At 38.9% G+C, this 23060-nt stretch overlaps 1 protein-coding gene across 2 annotated transcripts in view; it reads left to right on the top strand.

The window, feature by feature from the left end:
- Positions 1-23060, top strand: part of Brms1l (BRMS1 like transcriptional repressor) — a 61761-nt gene that overhangs the window by 19820 nt on the left and 18881 nt on the right. For both annotated transcript variants that reach the window (XM_090345159.1, XM_090345158.1), the window contains exons 2-4: positions 2109-2199; positions 10057-10184; positions 13904-13983. In XM_090345159.1, the coding sequence (XP_090201285.1) occupies positions 2111-2199; positions 10057-10184; positions 13904-13983 (297 nt within the window). In that variant the 5' untranslated portion in view covers positions 2109-2110. The remainder of the gene's footprint in view (positions 1-2108; positions 2200-10056; positions 10185-13903; positions 13984-23060) is intronic.

Here is a 23060-nt window from a genome sequence, read left to right as displayed (position 1 = left end):
ATAGCCTACTTCCAGTTTCCTGTGATTAATTGGAGATAAGAGTCTCACATTCTTTAGTGCCCTAGTGCCTGGGCTGGCTTTGAACCTCAATCCTCAGATCTCAGACTCCTGAGTAGTTAGGATTACAGGCCTGAGCCACCTCACCTGGCTCAGTTCTGCATTTTTGATGGGAGACAGACTCACAAAATTACATCTGATAAAATTCTCTCCACTTCTCATTTTTATATTACCTATTGTAAGTGTTTACTTGTTCTTTATTTCATCCTAGGAAATAAAACAGTGTAACTTGTAAGAATCAGTAGCTTTTGAATCACAAGTCAGTTTTAAAATTTACTTGGAGTGTGCTTCCATAAAACCATTTCCATTCTACCCCATCTTGCATGTTTAACTTCCAGTTTTATTCTTCTGAAACTTGGTAGTAAATAGATTCTAAAACTACAGAAAAACATCTACTACCTAAAGAACTTGAGAAATGAGTCATATTAAGGGACCAAGGTTTTGTTTTTGTTTTTGCGGTGCTGGAGAGCAAACCCTGCGTCTTGCACATGTAAGGCAAGCACCCTGCTACTGAGTCACACAGTTCAATGGGTATGCCTGTAACCCAGGGAAACAGCTATGAGCTCACTTATAAAAACCCATATATATATATATATATATATATATATATATATATATACACACACACACTCATATATTTATATGTATGTATGTATATATATATATATATATTTTTTTTTTTCTTTTGCCAGTCCTGGGGCTTGAACTAAGGGCCTAACGACTGTCCTTGGGCTTTCTCAAGGCCTGGTGCTCTACCACTTGGGCCACAGTACTACTTTTGGCTTTGTCTGTGTATGAGGAATTGAACCAATGTCTTGGTTCATGCTAGGCAAGCACTCTTACCACTAGGTTAAACTCCTAGCCCCAAAAACCCAGAAATATTTTACATTTGTTTTTGAAAATTCAAAAGAATCATATATTTACTTTCAATGTGAAAATAAATAAGTGAACATAATTTAACTCTCTCTATATAATTAGACCTTTATTTAGTGAAGATTAAGGTATGGATCAGTTTGTGCTTCATTTATTTTGATGTATTGTCTATATATGATATAAAAAGGAATATGTGGAATATAGGACAGAACTGGTAATTAGTAGCTGTTTTCCTTAAAAGTTGGTTTATTTTTCTCCTTCACTGCCTCTTTCTTTTTCTTTTTCTTTTTTTTTTTTTTGCTTGCCTGGCCTGAGCACTGTCCTTGGGCTTTCCTAAGGCTGCCACGTGAGCCACAGTACCACTCCTGGCTTTTCTATGTATGGGGTACCAAGGTATCAAATCCCGGTCTTTGTGCATGCTACTTTACCACTAGGCCAAACACCCTGCCCTTTCTTTTTCTTTTTGTGTATGTGTTGGAACCAGAGCTTGAACTGAGGGCCTCTTTCTTCTTGCAGAGCTTTTTCACTCACAGATGGTACCCTATCATTCAAACCACATTTCCAATTAAAAATTTTACTATTTCATTAGAGATACTGTCTTCAGATCTCAACCACCTGAGTAGCTAGAATATAGGTGTAAGCCATGGACACCTAACTTCTCTGCTTCTTTTTTATTGACTGACAGTAATTTGGGAAGAAGAAACAATTCAAGCGTGAATGGTAGTCAAGATATCATATGGTAAACATAATGAGATTAGTTTACTTTTGAATGTTTCTGGGCAATTAGTCTTGTGAAAAGTTGTGAAGGAAGAATTCTGAATATTTTTTTTAGTGGTATTGACCTTATAAGGACACAATTGTGCTTAGTACTAAGTTTTCATGAATTGGTGGAAAACCAAATGTGTGCTAATTACTTTACAGTTACAGTTTGTACTCACTCATTCAAGATGAGTTAAAAATGAGTGAACACAGGATGGTCTAGAGTTGCTGTAATTTTAACCCATCTATATCTTAGATTAATTCTCAAGTAGAAATTATTTTGGGTAACAATTATTTTATTTATAATATAGACCTTACACATCTAACTTCATATTCTCATTTGAATTAACTTCAGGTATATTTGCTACAAAACAAATCTGATATTAATTTTGATTCTTTGATATTTGCCTTTTTAATAGAAATGGACGATGAAGACTGTGAAAGAAGAAGAATGGAATGCTTAGATGAAATGTCCAATCTTGAAAAACAGTTTACCGATCTGAAAGATCAGTAAGTGGTGACTTCAGAAGGTCCTTGCCATTGAGTCTCAGTTATGTCACTTAAATACTAGCATATGAACAGTAATAATTTCTCAACTGTTTTCTCTTTTGCATTTTATGGGATTGCCCGATCTGATCTGACAGAGGTTTCACCTTTTGTTTATCTGCCAAGATAACCTCGTTAACTAAACATAGTTTTGAGGCATATTTTATTATTTTTGGGGGGGATGGGTAAAGGAAGGTAAACTGTAAGAATTGTTCTGTAGATATTGGTGATTAAAATGTTTTCCATGGATTTCTGAACCCTTGGTTCTGTGGTAAATAATTGGCTAAAGATAGTATTTTTAACATTTGAAGATTAAAATAGTTTTCCCCAAATATTTTATATCTGATGAATTAGTTTTGTTTTTGTCTTACTCTGCATAGTGTGACTCTTACATGTTTCCATGGCTTTGAAACATGTCACTATGGCCTGGGTTGGTGGTTACTATCCTAGTACTTGGGAGATTGAGAAGGAGAATCATGAGTTTAAAGCCAGCCTAAACCATAAGCTATCTAGTGAGATCATGTCTCAACAGAAAAAAAAAATACATTTTGAATATTACTAAGTTGTTGCAAAACAAGTCTTATTTTCATCTTACTTGTGAAAAAATTACATTTGGCAAGGTTAATTAATTTCCATAGTTGATCAGAAAGTGCTAAATGAAGCCAGGCTTTTTTCTCTTGATGTGGCTGTGTTCATTCTACTAAAAGTACATTAACTTTGGAGGAAATTTGGTGGACCTGAAAGAGCAGGGGCTCTCATTCCAGACTTCTGACTAGTTTAATAATGATAATAAGGGGTTCAGGAGTAACTCAATGGTAGAAAGCTTGCCTATCATGTGCAAAGCCCTGGGTTCAATCCAAGTACAGTGAATGAATGAATGAATGAATGAATGATCAAACAGGTAATAGTAGTATTCGTATTATGTACTGTGAGGATTGTGGAATAGTGTATAAAATTTTTAGCCATTTACTTGGTGTGATATATGCCTATTAGATACTGTTACCTTCCTCCATGCTCCCTTTTTCTCAGTATTGAGATTTGACCCCTGGACCTTGTGCATACTAGGCAAGAACTATACCACCGAGTTGTAGTCTTAATCATTTTTTATTTTGATAAGTTGCACAGGTTACCTTTAAACTTTGACCTTTCTGGGCCGGGAGTTTGGCCTAGTGGTAGAGTGCTTGTCTAGCATGCACGAAGACCCACGTTCAATTCCTTGGTACCACGTACATAGAAAAAAAAGCTAGAAGTGGTGCTGTGGCTCAAGTAGTAGAGCTCTAGCCTTGAGAAAAAACCCAAGGACAGTACTCAGGCCCTGAGTTCAAGCCCCAGGACTGGCAAAACAAGCAAACAAATAAATAAAACTGTAGTAATAAACTTTGACTGTTCTGTACAGCTGAGTAGCTGGGATTACTTGTATGCATTAGCACATACAGCTTTTCATCTTCTTCCCTTTTCGTGGTTTCATTGTATTATGAAGTATTTGAAACCTATGAACAAATCAACATCTGAGGGGGATGGCAGCAGCTTTTTCCTTTACTTCTTTGGGTTATGAGAGCAGCTTGTCAGTTAAAAAAAAAAAAAGTTAGGCACTTGTGTGGCTCATCCCTACTATAATCCCAGCTACTCAGAACTGAGAATCTTGGTTTGGAGCCAGTTCAGAAAGACAAATCTATAAACTCAAATCTCTTAATTACCAGTAGAAAGCTGAAAGGAGGGAACGTTGTTCAAGTGGTAGAGTACCTGCTGAGCAAGAGCATGGGGCCTTGAGTTCAGGCCTCCATACAGTCTTTTGCCTTCTTTCCACGGCATGAACTAGTACAAAACAAACTTCACCTGTCATATGCAACTAAGGTAATGTCCAGATGTTAATATGGTGGCAGTAGCACATTGTACGCACTTTCATGTGGACCCTGCTCATTTGTGCATCTGGAAGAGTAAGATATGTCAGGGAAGAGAAGGGAGAAAGGACATACTGTAGGAAAGCCAGGAGGAGGTCAGCTGAAGTTATGAAGGACAGGTTTGAACATTCATTAGTGCGAACCCAAGCATTGATGGATCTTCACCCTGGGCTTTTTAATCAGCCTTGAGCTCGCCCACCACCATGCTGTTGAAATAGCTGTCTGTACTGTGAGGCTGTGCTGGATTTTCTGGAACTGAAGGCTAGACCGCTTTACAATGGCAGCTTTTCCCTGAAACTGCTGTCCTTCCCATCTTCTGTCAGTATGAACAGTGTCTAGTTGGGTCCTTTCATTTATCCAATGTTGAATGAAGCTGCATCCAGTTTGCTCCCAGATGGGCTTGTCTGCCTTTGGGGTATGTCACCCAGTTTTACTGAGACTTAAGGGGCTGGAAGGATGGCATCAGTGATAGTAGAAATCCAGGGTAGTCTGCTCTCTTCTCCCCCACCCCCCCGCCAGTCCTGGGACTTGAACTCAGGGTCTCAAGGCTAGTGCTCTACCTCTTCAGCCCCAGAACCACTTCTGGCCTTTTCTGTGTATGTGGTAACTAAGAAATCAAATCTAGGGCTTTGTGCATGCTAGGCAAGCACTCTCCCACTAGGCCAAACTCCTTGCCTCTTTCCTTCTTTCTAATACCAGAACTCTTTCCATGAGACTGGACCTCCATGGTGATTTTTTGGGGGGATGGTGTGGAGCTGGAGGGGATGGGGGCAGAATCTCTCTATGTAGTTCAGATTGGCACTCAGCTTCTGCTTCCTAAGTATAGGGATTACAGATTACAGGCATATGCCATCACATCTAGCTAATGCTCCTGTAATTTGAGATAATACAGATAGATAAAGATGTAAGCCACAGTACCTTTTTTTTTTTTTTTTTTTTTTTTTTGCCAATTCTGGGCCTTGAATTCAGGGCCTGAGCACTGTCCATGGGCTTTTTTTCTCAAGGCTAGAGCTCTACCACTTGAGCCATAGCACCTCTTCTGGCTTTTTTCTATGTATGTGGTACCGAGGAATGGAATCTGGGTCTTCATTAATGCTAGGCAAGCACTCTACCACTAGGCCAAACAGTATCTTATAGGAGAGGTTTCATGTTGGAACCGCTTGGTATGGTCATTGGATGTGTACTGGGGATTGTAATCCAAAGAGAAATTTATAAGAATATTGATGCTTCAAGTCATTCAGAAGCTAGCCTTTTATTTTATGAATTCCCTATAATATTGCTGCTTATTATGACATGAAAACTGTTTAATATATCTGGCTTTAGCAGACCAACATTGTTTACCATAATTTCTTTCTTAACTTTCATCAGAGATGTGTCGATATATGAATATTATTCCATAATAGTTAACAAATTAATCAAAGTAGTTTAAAATAATCCAAAGTTTAAATTTTTGGCTTTGAAATATACTGTTTTGTTTATTCTAAAGATTTACATTATTATAGCCAGACTTTCTGTGCCTACCTGTAATTCCTACAATCATGAGGCTAAAGCAGGAGAATCTAGAGTTCAAAGCCAGCCTGATGTGCAGAGCAAGACTTGTCTCAAAAGAAAACAAAATGAGGGCCAGGAGTTTGGCCTAGTGGTTAAAGTGCTTGCCTAGCATGCATGAAGACCCAGGTTCGATTCCTCGGTACCACATACATAGAAAAAAGCCAGAAGTGGTGCTGAGGCTCAAGTGGTAGAGCTCTAGCCTTGAGAAAGTCCAAGGACAATGCTCAGGCCCTGAGCTCAAGCCCAGGACTGGCAAAAAAAAAAAAAAAGAAAACAAAATGATTCACATTTCCAATATAAAATTAAAATTAATTTGAATCCCTAAAGAATAAGTTATTTGGGCAACATGGAGTTCATCCTAGGGGTGAACTTTTATATTTTAGCACAAGTAATCCAGGAACAGTACTCATGCAGTGAATTAAGATTCACTCATTTAGCTTTTTTATATATATATATATATATATATATATATACTTTTTTTTTTTTTTTGCCAGTCCTGGGCTTGGGCTCAGGGCCTGAGCACTGTCCTTGGACTTTCTCAAGGCTTAGCACTCTACCACTTGAGCCTCAGTAGCACTTCCAGCTTTTTCTATGTATGTGGTACCGAGGAATTGAACCTGGGTCTTTGTGCATGCTAGGTAAGCACTCTACCACTAGGCCAAACTCCTGGCCCTTAAAGTATATTTTTATAGTTATCCAAGAAAATAAAATTATTAAGTTCTAGTATAATGTAATATATTACATAGGAAAACTTTTCAGCTAGTCAGTCACAGGCCTACTCTTGTTCATTTGGGGATTGGAAGGTGCCTTGATTTTGGCTTTTTGTGGCTAACTATTGCTACCAGTTGGTTATTCTACCTGCTTCACTCATCTTTGAAAGTATTTAAGAGTAAACTGTGAGCATAACCATAATTTAATAAGATTCTTGAGGAATCCCTCCCTATCTCTCTCTCTCCCTTTGCTTTTTTGGCAGTATTGAACTAAGGGCCTTGAACTTGCTAGACAAATGCTCTACCATTCAAGCCATGTCTCCAATCCTTAGTTATTTTTGGATGATGTCTTAGGTTGTGTTCTGGACTGCTTCCCTGTAGCTAGGCTGGAAATTGCTTGCCACCATTCCTGGCTTTTTATTGGTTGAGATGGTATCTTGCTAATTTTCTATCATTTTCCCACTTTGTGCCTTCCAAGTATTTCTTGGTGTGAGTCATTACATGTTTCCTCATTTGCTTTATTTATTATATTGTTATACTAGGTACTTTTTGTAAGATGTCTTAAATCTTTTTTTTTAAAAAGAGGTGGGAAATCTTTGTAATAGCTGTATTCATAATCCTGTTTCTCCTATTCTAGCACCACAGGGTACTATAGCATTCCCTTCCTATGGTAGAAAACTCACTTCGCAGTTTCTGTAGTGTGGAAGGTGAGTTCTTCCACCTCATTCAAAAGGTAAAAGGATTGATACTATCTAGGTTTTTGTGATTTTATAGTTATTCATGTATTTTTGCCAGTTCTGGGGCTTGAACCCAGGACATAAGCATTGTTCTTGGGCTTTTCTCAAGGCTAGAGCTTTACCACTTGACCACAGGGCCACTTTCATCTTTTTTCTATGTATGTGGTATGGAGGAATTGAATCCCAGTCTTTGTGCATGCTAGGCAAACACTCTACCACTGGGCCAAACTCTGTCTCTAGGTTTTTGTCATTTAATATTCAACATACAACAAATATTTATTGAGCTTCTACTTTGTGAATGGTGTTGTAATTGCTTCTGAAGTACTTTGTTCCTTGCCATTGATGGCTTTATAATTCATTTGTAAGATTGTAGAGACTGTTTTGAGGAATCTTTTTTTTTATTCTTTTTGCCAGCTCTGGGCCTGAACTCAAGGCCTTAGCACTGTCCTTGGGCTTTCTCAAGGTCAGAGCTCTACCCACTTGAGCCACAGCACCAGTTCTGGCTTTTTTTCTGTGTATGTGATACTGAGGAGTTGAACACAGGTCTTCATGTATGCTAGGCAAGCACTCTACCACTAGGCCAAACTCACAGCCCTTAGAGGGATCTTTTCTAACTTCTAACCTTCTAAAAGGTGACTTAATAGAATAATAATTCTCTTCTCATTTTCATTGAAGATGCTAGATCACAAATTCAAGAAACTATTAGTATTTTGTATGTTTGGTTTTGTTCAGATGTTCTTCCTTGGTGTCATGATTTTAATATTTTATCTAGAATTGGGTATTAACTTCAAAAATACATTACCACTTTATATTTTTCTGACTTTGTACATTTATCATTTTATCTTGTGTTTAGGAGGTTTTAACCCAGACATAATAATGCATTTATTTTGGCAGCTAATTCTTTAAGTTATATTGTGGTTGCTGCCAAGGGACCACTAAGACAAAAAAGTAGTATTTGTTTCATTTAAATTTGCTTTGTTTCTTAAGGACTATATTATAAAAACTTCCTGTGCTAATTATATTGATCAATTATAAACAATACTGGTTGTATCACTTGTATTAGCTTACATTTTCAAGATAAAAGAGCAGAATTTGATTTGAAACCTATCAAATTTGCCAAAACTAACTGCGAGTTGTACCAATACTTACAAGTAGTTTCTTTTGGAAATTTCTTTTTTTTTTTTTGTTTTTTTGTTTTTTTTTGTTGTTGTTTTGTTTTATTTTTTTGCCAGTCCTGGGCTTGAGCTCAGGGCCTGAGCACTGTCCTTGGCCTTTCTCAAGGCTAGAGCTCTACCACTTGAGCCTCAGCACCACTTCCAGCTTTTTTTGTATGTATGTGGTACCAAGGAATCGAACCCGGGTCTTCGCTCATGCTAGGCAAGCACTTTAACCACTAGGCCAAACTCCCAGCCCTCTTTTGGAAATTTCTATATGCTGTCCTTCGTACATACCATGACATATTTGTTTTGGCCTGTGACATAAGTAGTAAATGGAAAAGAATATATAAAATGATCTTAAATAGACTAGAGGAATGACTGAAGTGGAAGAACATCCACCTACTTAGCAAGCACCTGGCCTTGGGTCCAGAACGCTAGTGCTACTACAAACAACAATAAACTATCTTAAGTTCTTAAATTGCTAATCTACTTTAGATTAAAAAGAAAAAAATTGGCTAGGAGCATGACCTGGTGGTAGAGTGCTTGTCTAGCATGCACGAAAACTAGCTTCTGTTCCTTGGTACCACATACACAGAAAAAGCCAGAAGTGGCGCTGTGGTTCAAGTGGTAGAGTGCTAGCCTTGAGAAAGCCCAATGACAGTGCTTAGGCCCCCAGTTCAAGCCCTGGGACTGGCAGGCGCAGTGGCTCATGCCTGTAATCCTAGCTACTCAGGAGACTGAGATTGAAAGATGGTGGTTCAAAGCCAGTGTGGGCACTAAAAAGTCCGTGAGACTCTTATCTCCAATAAGCCACCAGAAAACTGGAAGTGGCACTATGGCTCAAGGGGTAGGATGGAAACCTTGAGCTGAAGAGCTCAGGGACAGTGCCCAGGGCCAGAGTTCATGCCCCACAACCGACATAAATAAATTAATATATATTTGGGTATGGTGGCACACATCCAGTACTCAAGAGGCAAAGGTGGGAGGATTTTAAGTTTGAGGCCATCTTGGACTAATGAGACCCATCTTGATATGTACCACCCCTCCCCCCAATTAAATAGGCTTAGTATTATACTGACTCCTTTTTAGAAAAAATCAGGGAATTATTTATTTTGACAACTAGTAAAAAAAAAATTCTATGTAGATGTTGGGCTCAAGCCTGGAATTGTAGCTACTTGGAAGGTGGAAATTGATGGATCATGGTTAGAGGCAATCTGGGCCAAAAAAAAAAAAAATTCATGAGACTGTATTTTATCCAGTGGCTGAATGTGATGGTATGCACATGTCACTCTAGCTATATGTTAAGGCATAAATAGGAGGATTATGGTCCAGGCTGACCTGAACATAAAGGGTGGCACTATCCTTAGACACTTTTTGCTCAGGGATAGTGTGCCCTACTACTTGAGCCACAGCACCACTTCCAGCTTTTTCTGTGTATGTGATACCGAGGAATCGAACCCAGGGCTTTGTGCATGCAACGTGAACATTCTACCACTAGGCTACATTCCCAGCCCTAAGACGATTTTTTTTGCATTAACTATTATAAGGATAATACTGGTAAAAATCATAAATTAATATCTATCTTATGCTGGTGTATATAAAGACAAATAATCTAATTGATTTTTTTCACTGTGTTCAGAGCAAAAACACATTCGATAGGTTATTAGAATGTCAATGATATTAGGAAAAATAATGTATACAATTGGGAAATTGTTAGCCATTGTTGGGGTTTTTAAATTAATGTCTTAATTTCTGCTTTGTTAAGACTTTATAAAGAACGATTAAGTCAGGTGGATGCAAAACTACAAGAAGTCATAGCTGGAAAAGCACCAGAATATTTGGAACCACTGGCAACTTTACAAGAAAATATGCAAATTCGTACAAAGGTAGCAGGTAGGAAAGTGAAACTTTTTTTTTAATATAGTAGATTCTACACTCTCCCTCTAAAAGATATTTGTCAAGCATTGTTGATGATACTACAGATATATTTGCACTATTGGTGGGATTATAAATATGTTTATATATTTGTATTGTGATACAAACATGTTGATATTGCCAGACTGCCTAGTGATTTATTAGAGTCTCTTGCTTTTTCTCTGCTGCTGTGAGAGATTTATAGAAGAAAAACCAAATAAAAAACAGCCGAAAGTGTGGCTCAGTGGTAGAGAATCCTGCCTAGCAAGCTTGAGGTCCTAAATTCAAGCTCCAGTACTGTCAAACAACAATGAATTCTCCAGTAGCTCACAATGTTATTAAAAAAATGTGTTAAACAATTAGAAACTGATATTTTTAAGGGATAATGATACTATCGTAGTATAATTCCCTGGTGGATAAATTAAAGATTAAGTACTTTTGGCATTTTTCATCTGTACAAATGATAGGATTTTCATTTATTTCAATTCTTTCTCTCTCTCTCTCTCTCTCTCTCTCTCTCTTTCTCTCTCTCTTTCTCTCTCTCTCTCTCTCTTTCTCTCTCTCTCTCTCTCTCTCTCTCTCTCTTTCTCTCTTTCTTTCTTTCTTTCTTTTTTTGCCCCAGTCCTGGGGCTAGAATTCAGGGCCTGGACACTATCCTTGGATACTTTTTGCTCAAGGTTAGCACTCTACCACTTGAGCCACAGCACCACTTCCAGCTTTTTCTGTGTATGAGGTATGGAGGAATCGAATGCAGGGCTTTGCACACACTAGGTGAGCACTCTACCACTAGGCCAAATTTCTGGCCCTATTTCAATTCTTTAAAAAAAAAAAAAATTGTGTACTGTTCTGGGGCTTGAATGGCTTGAATTCAGGGACTGGGTGTTGTTCCTAAGCTTTTTTTCTCAAGATTAGTACTTCAGTTCTTCTTTTTGCCACAATTCCTCTTTTGGCTTTTTAGTAGTTAGATATCAAGAGTTTTATGGACATTCCTGTCCAGGCTGATCCTCAGATATCAGCTGCTTTAGTAGGATTACAGGTGTTACCAGTGCCTGGGTGCCTGGCTTATTTTATTTTATTATTTTACTTTATTTTTTGCCAGTCCTGGGGCTTGCATTCAGGGCCTGGGCGTTGTCCTTGAGCTTTCTCAAAGCTAGCACTCTACCACTTGAGCCACAAAACCACTTCCATCTTCTTCTCTGTATGTGGTACTGAGAAATAGAACCCAGAGCTTCATGCGTGCTGGGCATGAACTCTACTACTAGGCTGCATTCACTGCCTCTCATTTTATCTTTTTTTTAAATTAAAGAATATATTAACATTGATTTTTACATCATATTTCAAATGACATGTTTAACAAATGAGTGTTCAAGAAGGGAATCTCTATATACAATCACTGGCACTTAGTTTTTAGAACATAATCAAAATTAGGCTAAGGGTTTGTATATCATTTTATCTTTTGAGAGATGATTTGTATGTTGCTCTGAACTCCTGGGCCCAAGCCATAATCATGTTTATCCTCCTGAGAAGTGGAATTTCTTTTCTTTTCTTTTTTGTAATTTATAAAAACATTAAAAAAATTTTTAGTCAGGGTGTTACAGAACAGGAATTTAACTTTCAACTAGATAATTTCTTTTTTAATTTGGTAAGTTTGGTTACTTATTTGTAGCTGGATAAGGATTGTATTTGTATGGTTAAGTTTAGTCTTCTGTCTGTAACTGAATTCCAACTTCAGTATGTCCTAGCACTTATCAGGGGATATATCCACTTGATGATAACTTTGGATTTTTTTTTATAGTTGAACTAAACTATGAACTTTAATAATGGAAGTACTGATTGTTTTTCTTTTTTGGAACACTAACTGATCTTCATATACCTGTGAACTAAGGTATTGTTGATAGTAAGTTCTTATTTTTATGAAACTTACCTTAAACCAAATTTTATTCTTTTTCCTTTTTTTTTTTATAGTATTGGGTCTAAACTCAGTTCACTCTTCCACTTGAGCCACACCATTCACCTTTTTTTGCTTTTGTTTTTTTGAACAAGTTCTTATATTCATTTGTGGGCAGGCCAACCTGGATATTATTCTCCTATTTACACTTCCTGTGTAGCTGAGGTGGTAGGCTACAATGTCTAGTTTTCATTATTTAAATAAGGTCTCTTGAACTTTTTGCCTGGGCTGCCTTGAACTCCCAACCTCTGTCTCCTGAGTAGCTCACACCTGCTTTATTCTTAAAGGCTTAATAAAAGTAGATATGATAATTAACTTGATATCATTGAAAAAGGACTTAACTTATTCTTAAAAGTAAAAAAAAAAAATCCCAGCCAGGAGTGGTGGGTCATGCTTGGAATCCTAGCTACTGAGGAAGCTGAGATCTGAGGATTGTGGTTCAAAGCCAGCCTAGGCACTAAAAAGTCCGTGAGATTCTTTATCTTCAGTTAACGAACAGAAAACTGGAAGTGGGGCTGTGGCTCAAGGGGTTGGGTGGTAGCCTTGAGCTGAAGGGCTCAGAGTTTAAGCCCCATGACTAACCAAAAAGAGAAAAAAGAAAGAGAAAGTATGTTGGTACCAGAACCAGGGATGTAGCTCAGTGGCAGTACACTAGCCTAGCATGTAGAATACTCTGGGCTCAATCCTCAGCACTGCCAAAATCCCTACTTTCTTTGATGCTTTTAGACAAAATAGATGTTGAGCAAATATTATTTAAGTGAATTATTTGCTTTATTCAGTACTCTCCCTTTTTGATTTTGCAGATGGTATGTGCTACTAATAACATAGGTCTGGTTATCTGTTCCCTGCTTTTACTTCACTGAAATAGCTACATTTCTAAGGCCATCTGTGGTAGAGAGTTTTATATATACACCTAGAGTTTTCTGCTTCCCAATTTTGTGGTGACTTACTGGCGTAGCCATGTTGCCTATTTGATATTATTGTCTTGATATTGCTAAGTTAAATGTTGGGCATTTGTCCTGTAGGTTAAGTTCTGTTGCGAGCACTCCAAACATTACATATTTTGTTGTATCAATATATACATTTGATCTCTTGGAATATTTGGAGTCAAAATAAATATTTGGGGCAGGGAGTTTGGCATAGTGGTAGAGTGCTTGCCTAGTATGCACAAAAACATTGGTTCTAGTTCTCAGGGCCACATCCATAGAAAAAAATCAGAAGTGTTACTGTTGCTCAAGTGGTAGAGCTCTAGCCTTGAGAAAGCTCAAGGACTGTGCTCAGGCCCTGAGTTCAAGTACCGGGACTGGCAAAAAAAAAAATACATATAGTGATCTATAGTGATCTTAATGGCATATAGTATCTAGCTTTCCTTTCAATATATATGAGTAAGGAAACTGCAGCTTATTGTCTCTCTGTTTGCAACTTGTCATTTTTCAGGAAAAGGATTTTTTTTTCATTTTGATCATTTTCTACCAAATATTCAGGAGTAATTTTTTGAAGAATAGAGTAAAAATAACAATTAGCAGTGTAGCTTGTTTCTTTGTAGCTCTTCAACTCTTAGTTTCTAGTCTTCTTTGATATGTGTTTTAATTGAACCTTTTTTTGTTTTTGTTTTTTAAAGATAAAGTTAGAACCATTTGCCAATTTTTATTGACTCATCTTATAAAATCTGAAGACAGAGTTCCTGTAGAGAAGTGATAATGAAACTCTTCATTGCTAACATAATCAGAGTAATTGTGTTTGGTTGCAGGAATCTATAGAGAGCTCTGCTTAGAATCTGTAAAGAACAAGTATGAATGTGAAATTCAAGCTTCTCGCCAGCATTGTGAGGTAATTGCACCTCTTCAAGCCTTTTCTGAGTGTAGTAGTTTAAAAAGCAAATAAATAAGTAAAAACCAAGTAGTACTTCAGCTCATCACTTATGTATGAGGTTTTTTTTGTTGTTGTTTTTTAAATGTGGTTGTCCTGGAAGTATTGAAATAGGACACAAAGTGGCATAGAAGAGTGATAATTTTAGAAGTTTTGCAACTTTCTTTAGAATTATTAGGATTATTAGTATGATGTGGAAGTTTAGACTAAAAGTGTGGTTAGAATGTTGAGCTGTAGAGCCAGGCGCGGTGGCTCATGCCTGTAATCTTAGCTACTCAGGAGGCTGAGATCTGAGGGTCACAGTTCAAAATCAGCCCAGGCACTAAAGAACATAAGACTCTTATCTCCAGTTAATCACTAGAAAAGGGAAAGTGGGGCTGTGGTTCAAGGGGCAGGGTGGTAGCCTTGAGCTGAAGAGCTCAGGGACAGCACCCAGGCCCAGAATTCAAGCTCCATGACCCACGGGGGGTAGGGAGAAAAATGTTGGGCTGTAGAATTAATTTTTTTTTTTTTTTGGCCTGTTGTGGGCTTGAGCTCAGGGCCCACAAATCCTTGGATTTTTCTCAAGGCTAGAGCTTTACCACTTAAGCTCAGCACCACTTACAGCTTTTTTCTATGTATGTGGTACCAAGGAATTGACCCGGGTCTTCATGCATGCTAGGCAAGCACTCTTCTACTAGGCCAGACTCTTGGCCCTAGAATTAATTTCTGTCTAGACATTTTCCCACTTTTTAGGGCAGCATTCTTTAAAAAAAAATGGTATTTTTTTCTATGCATTTTATTTGACTAATGTTCAAAAATATATAGGTGCTGTTGGCTCATACCTGTAATCCTAGCTGCTTAAAAGGTAGAGATCTAAGGATTGTTGTTTAAAGCCAGCCTGAGCAGTCTGTGGAACTCTTACTTCTAATTAACCAGAAAAAAATGCCAGAAGTGGAGCTGTGGCTCAAATGGTAGAGTGCCAGTTTTGAACACAAAAGCTCAGGAACAGCATCCAGCCCTAGGCTGGACCAACACTAAACAAAAAACATAGTGATAATTTTTCAGGTTTTGATTGGTGGTGGGGCTTGAACTCTGGGCTTGAGCACTCTTCCTGAGCTCTTTAGCTCATGGCTACTGCCCTACCCCTTGAGCCACAGCACCACTTCTGGTTTTCTGGTAGTTGATTGGAAATAAGAGTCTCACAGACTGTAGTGCCCCGGCTCTATTGCCCGGGCTGGCTTTGAACTGTGATCCTCAGATCTCTGCCTCCTGAGTTACTAGGATTATAGCCACCATGAGCCACCGTGACCAGCTTCAGGTAATTTTTTCATAAATCCTAGGTGATACAAGTCTAGGGCCTGTAGAAGAAAGAGGACCAAGTTTGTAGTGACTCTTGTTTCACTTAAGTACTCTATATGCTGAGTAAAGGTATGGAAGTGAGGGAACCTGCTGCTTCATTTTATTGTGTTATACTGTGTTTTGCTTTGTTTTGAGATCGGTAGCCCAGGGTATTATCCTAGAACTTACCTAGATTAGACTTGAACTTTCAATCATCTTGTCTCTATCATCCAAGTGCTAAAATTATAGGCTTGCTACCACATTTTGCTCACCCAATTACTATTGAGATAAATGTCTTTGTGGTGGCTTGGATTTTCTTTGCTAAGAAGGCATATGCATATCTTTCTTTTTTTTTTTTTTGCATTTTTTATTGTAATTAGTAAAAGGGTTACATGATATTTGCCAGATAGAAGGTGCATTAATTCACATACATTGATACCCTTTCACATGTCTTGGTACCCATTTCCCTCCCCATATGCATATCTTTCATCTCTAGATTGGGCACTTGATTTTTCCTTCATTGACTTTGCAAATATTTTTGTCTAGGATATCAGATTTTTTCACGCTTTCCGATGGCATCAAATAACTTTTCACTTACCATATGTGCTTTTTACATCTTACCTATTTCAGGTAAAAAGATACATGTTTTCATTAAAACTTCAAAGTTCACTTTAAACATTTAGACTTCTAAACTATCTTTTGGTTGATTTTTATGTGTGGTATAAAGTATGATTCTTATTTTGTTTTGCGTATGGATAAGGTGATTTCAGCACATTGTTGTCTAGCAAATCACCAATTCCATCTCTTTATCAAATGTTTGAGTGTATGCTGATTTATTTGTAATATACTGATTTATTCATTAGCTTTTAGTTTAATACATATTGATTAAATGTGATAGTCTTACTTTGCTCTTTTCCTGTTCACATTGAACTCAGCGTCTGGGCACTGTTGGAGCTTTTTCACTCACATCTAGTACTCTTACCACCTTGAGCAATCACAATGCCACTTCTGGTTTTCTGGTGGTTAATTGGATATAAGTATCTCATGGACTTCCCTGCCCAGGTTGTCTTTGAACCACGATCCTCAAATCCCAGCCTCCTGAGTAGCTAGGATTATAGGCTTGAATAACCTGTGCACCCATGTTAAAGTTGTTTATAACTTTTTTTTTTTTGGTACTAGGTTTGAATTCAAGGCTTCACACTTTTTTTCAATATGATTTTCTTTTCTTTGATATCTATATAGAGATATGGATAGATAGTTATACCTATTTCTAGCTAACCAAAAGTGAAATTGCTAGATTATTCTATAGTTGTATTTATTATTATTAATAGTAGTAGTAGTATACTATACCAGCCACTTTGGGGTCCCCAAACTCCCCAGCAATAGAGTCATCAGCACTCAGTGAACTGAGCTAGGAGTCAGTTTAATAGCACAGGGGCTATTCTCCACATTCTGGCTGATAGAGAGCAGCCCCTACCTTCTGTGGGGCTGAGCTTTTAAAGAAGAGCACCACTTGCAGATGGTCCTATTCACCAGGAAAATACCACATACAGGTGGTGAAGCAGTTTAACTATTTTTATTTTTTTATTTATTATTTTTGCCAGTCCTGGGCTTGAGCTCAGGGCCTGAGCACTGTCCTTGTACTTTCTCAAGGCTAGAGCTCTACCACTTGACCTCAGGCACTACTTCAGCTTTTTTTTTTTTGCCAGTCCTGGGCTTGAGCTCAGGGCCTGAGCACTGTCTTTGGACTTTCTCAAGGCTAGAGCTCTACCACTTGAGCCACAGCATCACTTCCGGCTTTTTCTATATATGTGGTACCAAGGAATCGAACCCGGGTCTTTGTGCATGCTAGGCAAGCACTTTAACCACTAGGCCAAACTCCCGGCCCCACTTCAGCTTTTTTTTCTTTGTGCGTGGCACTGAGGAATCAAACCTGGGTCTTCGTGCATGCTAGGCAAGCACTCTACCACTAGGCCAAACTCCTGGCCTCCAGTTTAAGTATTTTTACAAAAGAACAAAAACAGAATTAGACCGCTAATCCTGACAGGTTACTACAGTAGTACTGGAATTAGAACTCAGAGACTCACTCTTGTTAGGGAAGAGCCCTACCACTTGAGCTATGTCTCTAGCACATCTTATTCTAGTTAAGTGGGGATAAAATCTCAGATTTTTCTGCCTATTTAGGCTTTCAGTCTTGATCTTCCAAGTCTGAGCTTCCTGAGTAGCTAGGGTTTATAGGTATGGTGCTTGGCTCCTTTTTTCCTCCCTACTGGCAGTTTTGAAATATTTCTCGTGTTTTGCCTGGGGGTACACCTGGAATTTGATCTGTTTATTTGGGGCTTTCTGTTGTAGCTGGGAAGACAGGCTTTTGCCAACAGTGTCTTCTACTGAAATGGATATAGTCTTGTAGATTTTTCTGTGTGGGCTAGAGTTGAATTTGTGTGTGTGTGTGTGTGTGTGTGTGTGTGTGTGTGTGTGTGTGTTTCCTGTTCATTCTGGGGCTTGAACTCAGATCCTGGGCACAGTCCTTGAGCTTTTTTTGCTCAAGACTGGTGCTCTGCCACTTGAGCCACGGTTCCACTTCTGGCCTTTTGGGGGTTATTTGGAGAAAAAGAGTCGTCTGGATTTTTTTTTTTTTTTGCCAGTCCTGGGCTTGAGCTCAGGGCCTGAGCACTGTCCTTGGTTTTTCTCAAGGCTAGAGCTCTACCGCTTGAGCCACAGTACCACTTCTGGCTTTTTTCTATGTGTGTGGTACTGAGGAATCGAACCCGGGTCTTCGTGCATGCTAGGCAAGCACTCTGCCACTAGGCCAAACTCCCAGCCTCTCGTCTGGACTTTTTTGCTGAGCTGGCTTCAAACATGATGTTTAGATCTCAGGTTCCTGAGTAGTTAGGATGGCAGGTACAAGTCACTGGCATTGGACTTGAGTCTTGATCCTCTTGCTCTCAGCTTCCCAAGTAACTGAGTTGACAGGCATGAATCACTTGTACCTGGTCTTTCATTTGTTGATGAGTCTTCTTTCTATTTTTCATTTTGATTCTAATTTAGATTCCCACTAACAGTGGGTTCCCTTTTCTCTACATCTTTGCTGTCACTTGTTATCTTTTGTCTTTCTGACAGTAGTTATTTTCACTGATGTGAGGTGATAAGTTATAATGCTTTTGACTTTTACTATGAAAAATTATTAGATTAATTGTGTGTACATCTGTTGAATTTAGTTATGGATTTTTGCTATTGAACTATTTAATTGATGGCTTATATTATTATTCTTTGTTACTGTTGAATTAGTCTGAGATTGAGATAGTGATTTGCAAGTTTTTTAGCCCATTCTGTAGGTTGTCTTTTTTTCATTTACTAATTTTTTTCCTTTGATATACAGAAACATTTTTTTTGTTTTTGTGGGTCATGGGGTTTGAACTCTGGGCCTGGGCGTTGTCCCTGAACCCTTCAGCTCAGGGTACTGTCCTACCCCTTGAGCCTCAGCCCTACTTCCTGTTTCTTCTTATGGTTAATTGGAGATAAGAGTCTCATCTTCTCTAGTGCCTGGGCTGGCTTTGAACTGAGATCCTCAGATCTCAGCCTCCTGAATAGCTAGAATTACAGGCTCGAGCCACCATGCCCAGCATTTTTTTTAAAAAATAATTTTAGAAGTATTGTTTGTGTGTTTTTCTTTTATTACCTGTGCTTTTGAGATCACACCCAAAAAATCATTACCTAAATGTCATGAAGTTTTCCTTCTATATTTGCTCTACTACTTTAGCTACCAGTCTGCATTCCCCCCCCCCCCCCCCCCCCCCCCCCCCGGTTAACTGGAGATTGAGTCTCCTGGACTTTTCTATTCAGGCTGGCTTTGAACTGCCATTTCAGCCTTCTAAGTAACTGGTATTACAGGCATAAGCCACTAGTACCTAGCTCAGTATTGTTTTTCAAAGGTCATTCTGCCTCTTGATCCTGACCTGATTTTTTTTCTTGTACAGCTTTGGACTTTTCTCTTTGTCCTTGGTGTTGGGGAAGAGTAAATTAATGTATATTCTGTGATTTTTTTTTTTTTGACTAGTCCTGACTTGAACTCAGGGCCTGAGCACTGTCACTATGCTTTCTCAAGGCTAGAACTCTACTACTTGCACCATAGTACCACTTCTGGCTTTTTCTATATATGTGGTAAGGAAGAATCCAACCCAGGTCTTTAGGCATGCATTCTATCCACTAGGCAAGCACTCTATCCACTATGCCAAACTCTTGGCCCCTGTGAATGTTTTTTTTTTTTTTTTATATTGTTACCTTAATATTTTCTTTTAGATCTCATTTTATTAGTTTAACTTTTTAATATAGGTTGGTGGTAGTAGAGATCAAACCCAGGGCCTCATACGTTATAAACACATTTATTACCACTGAGCCATACTTCTAGCTTCCAGAATACAATTAAAGTAGTTTTTCTAATGTTATTAAGCTTCCAGGTGATCACTCCTTCATCACCAGCTTGTTTCTATTTTTGAATTCTATCCTCTATATTTTTCTATTTCAGTACAATACACTTGGGGGGAAACTATTAAGACTTTCTTCGGTAGTACTGAGGTATCTGTCCTTTCAGCTCCTGCCCTCAGCCCAGGTGGTTTTGGCAACAATAATTCCCAGCCTTTCTGTTCTTGTTATTTTTTAGCTGAGTTTTGAACAGTTTGACTAGACCATCCTTGGATTGCAGTGCTCATACCTATACTTGTAGCATATCTGGGATTACAGAAGTGTACTATCACACCTGACTTGTTCTTTAAGATATGATCCTGAACATCAGTCTTCCTATGTCTATTTCCTAATTAGCTGGAATTACAAGAATGAGCCACCATGCCCAGTTATTGTAGCTTTTAAACTTTTATCAGTCACTTTTGGTAATGCTAGGCCTTCAAAATCTTCCAGGGCTCTAGTCCTGAAGGAAATTGAGAACTGTGAGGTATTTAAGTGAGCGAACTACCAGAGGAACTCATTCTGAACATAGTATGGAAACTGTATCAAAATGGAACCTTTGGTTACTCTTGTGGAGTTCCTTAAGACTGTCCTGATGAGAAAAGCATAGGTGTCAGCCTGAGCATGGGCTGGTGAATAGGTTCAGTAAATGCAGGTGTTGAGGATGGAAGCACATCAAATGTATACTTGGAAGTAATATTAATTAAATAATTTTCGGTAGCACTGGGGATTCAATTCAGGACCTCCCACTTGCTAGGCTAGTGTTCTACCACTTGTGCCATGATCGCAACCCTGTTTTTGCTTTTAGTTGTTTGTCATATAGGATCTCAGAGCTTTTACCAGAACTGGCTTTGTATTCTGTGTCTGAAGTAGGTGAGATTATAGGCATATGTCACTATGCCTAACAAAAAGTATTACTAAGGCCAGGCACTCTACTAGTTCTAAATTGCTTGCCTAGCATGCACGAAGACCTGGGTTCAGTTCCTTTGGTGCCGAAAGTGGTGCTGTGGCTCAAGTGGAAGAGCTCTAGCCTTGAGAAAGCCCAGGGACAGTGTTCAGGCCCTGAGCTCAAGCCCAGGACTGGCAAAAAAATAAAAAAGTATTACTATTAATATTTTTGCTGGGTACTGGGATTTGAACCAGGACTTCATGTGTGGTTAGCTGGTACTCTATCACTTGAGCCTTGCGTCTAGTTTGACATTTTGCTGGTTGATTGGATATAGAGTCTTGAATATTTTTCTGCCTAGGCTGGTTTTTAATCTTTATATTTATTATAGATCTCAGTCACCTAAGTGGCTAGACTATAGTGTGAACCTCTGAAACCCAACAAGAAAAGAAGAAATGTGGTATATGTGTGTGTGTGTGTATGTATGTACATGTGCATGTCTGTGTGCACGTGTTTCGGTGAGCACACACATTCCTAGGGCTGGGAGCTATTCCTGAGCTTTTTTCGCTCAAGGCTAGTGCTCTACTATTTGAGCTATAGCTCCACTTCTGGCTTTTTGGTATATCTTGAAAACGAGAGTCTCTTGGGTTTGTCTGCCCAAGCTAGCTTTGGACTATGAGCCTTGGATCTCATTCTCCAGAGAAGCTAGAATTATAAAAGGGCATGATCCACTTGTTTCTGGCTCATTCTGGCTGTACTTAAATGAAAAACAATTATTTGTAGTAGAGTGTCAGTATCTCATACCTGTAATCTTAGTTGGTGAGAAGGTTGAGATCTGAGTATCATGATTTGAAGCTTACTTGGACAGAAATGTCTGTGAGATTCTTACCTCCAATTAATTAACCACCAAAAAGCCAGAAGTGTTGGGCCAAGAGTTTGGCTTAGTGGTAGAGTGCTTGCCTAGCATGCATAAGATCTGGGTTCTATTCCTTGGTACCACATAAATAGAAAAAAGCTGGAAGTGGTGCTGTGATTCAAGTGGTAGACCTCTAGCTTTGAGAAAAATCCAAAGACAGTTCTCAGGCCCTGAGTCCAAGCCCCACAACTGGCCAAAAAAAAAAAAAAAAAGAAGAGAAAAAAAACAAGCGGGTGCAGTGGCTCACACCTGTAATCCTAGCTACTCAGGAGGCTGAGTTCTGAGGATCAAGGTTCAAAGCTAGCCTGGGTACAAAAGTACCTGAGACTCTTGTCTCCAATTAACCTCTAGAAAATGGGAAGTGGGACTTGGCTCAAGAGTAGGTGGTAGCCTTGAGCTGAAGATCTCAGGGACAACGTCCAGGCTGAGCTCAAGCCCCATGACCCAAAAAGAAACAAGAATACTCTTGTTGAACTTCCTATTCTTCAAAGTTCATTTAGTTGTCTTTTCTTGGGGAATTGGGTGTGCTTCCAAACTGTGAGTCTGGAGGGCATTTGCTTCCCTTTTTTCTTTGATAAGAGAACATTTCCCAATTCTTGTAGCACAATGTGTTTGAATCGGAACATTTCCTATGACAGGAGAAAGCATAAAAAAAGTATGGAGAAGCCGGGTGCCATGGCTCACGTCTGTAATCCTAGCTACTTAGGAAGCTGTTATCTGAGGATCAAGGTTCCAAGCCAGCCCAGGCACTAAAGACAATGAGACTCTTTATCTCCAATTAATCACTAGAAAACAGGAAGTGGTGACTCAGGGATAGGGTGGTAGCCTTGAGCTGAAGAGCTCTGGGACAGCTCCCAGGCTGAGTTCAAGCCCCATCTCACACACACACACAGAGAGAGAGAGAGAGAGAGAGAGAGAGAGAGAGAGAGAGAGAGAGAGAGAGAGAGAGAGAGAAGAGAGAGAGAGAGAGAGAGAGAGAGAGAGAGAGAAAGCCTGCAAGGAGATCATTGTCATCTGATATCCAGTTAGGGTTTTCCTCAGCTTGACTTTCTTTTAGACTACTATCTTCAAATGAACAAAAGCCATCATTTTTCTACCATACACCTTCAAACATGTGTAAAGTCTAAATTTCAAAACCATGTGGGAGTTCATGATTGCTGCTTGGCACTGTTCTCTGAGACAATGAAACCTCTGTCCTGGCTGATTACCCTGCAGCAGCTTCCCAAGACTGTTTTCTAATCTTCCCATTAGCCAGCTGTTTCCCCTGACAAGAGCATGTGGGAAGGGAGTGGGGTAGGTCTGTCCTAGGCTGTTCATGTAATTAATAACTCTGAATATTTATGTGCAGTGCATAGCTTTTCTAAGAAGAGCTATAGTGTTACATAACCCCAAGCAATATAGACCTAGTAGACCGTGCTTCTGGTCTGTTTATTCTCTTCCTTCTCTTTCCCTTCC

The sequence above is a fragment of the Megascapheus bottae genome, chromosome 14, assembly GCF_031878675.1.
Source record: "Megascapheus bottae isolate mThoBot1 chromosome 14, mThoBot2.hap1, whole genome shotgun sequence".
NCBI lineage: Eukaryota > Metazoa > Chordata > Mammalia > Rodentia > Geomyidae > Megascapheus > Megascapheus bottae.
Note: the sequence above shows the minus strand (reverse complement) of the source record. Positions and strands in the feature narration are given on the sequence as shown.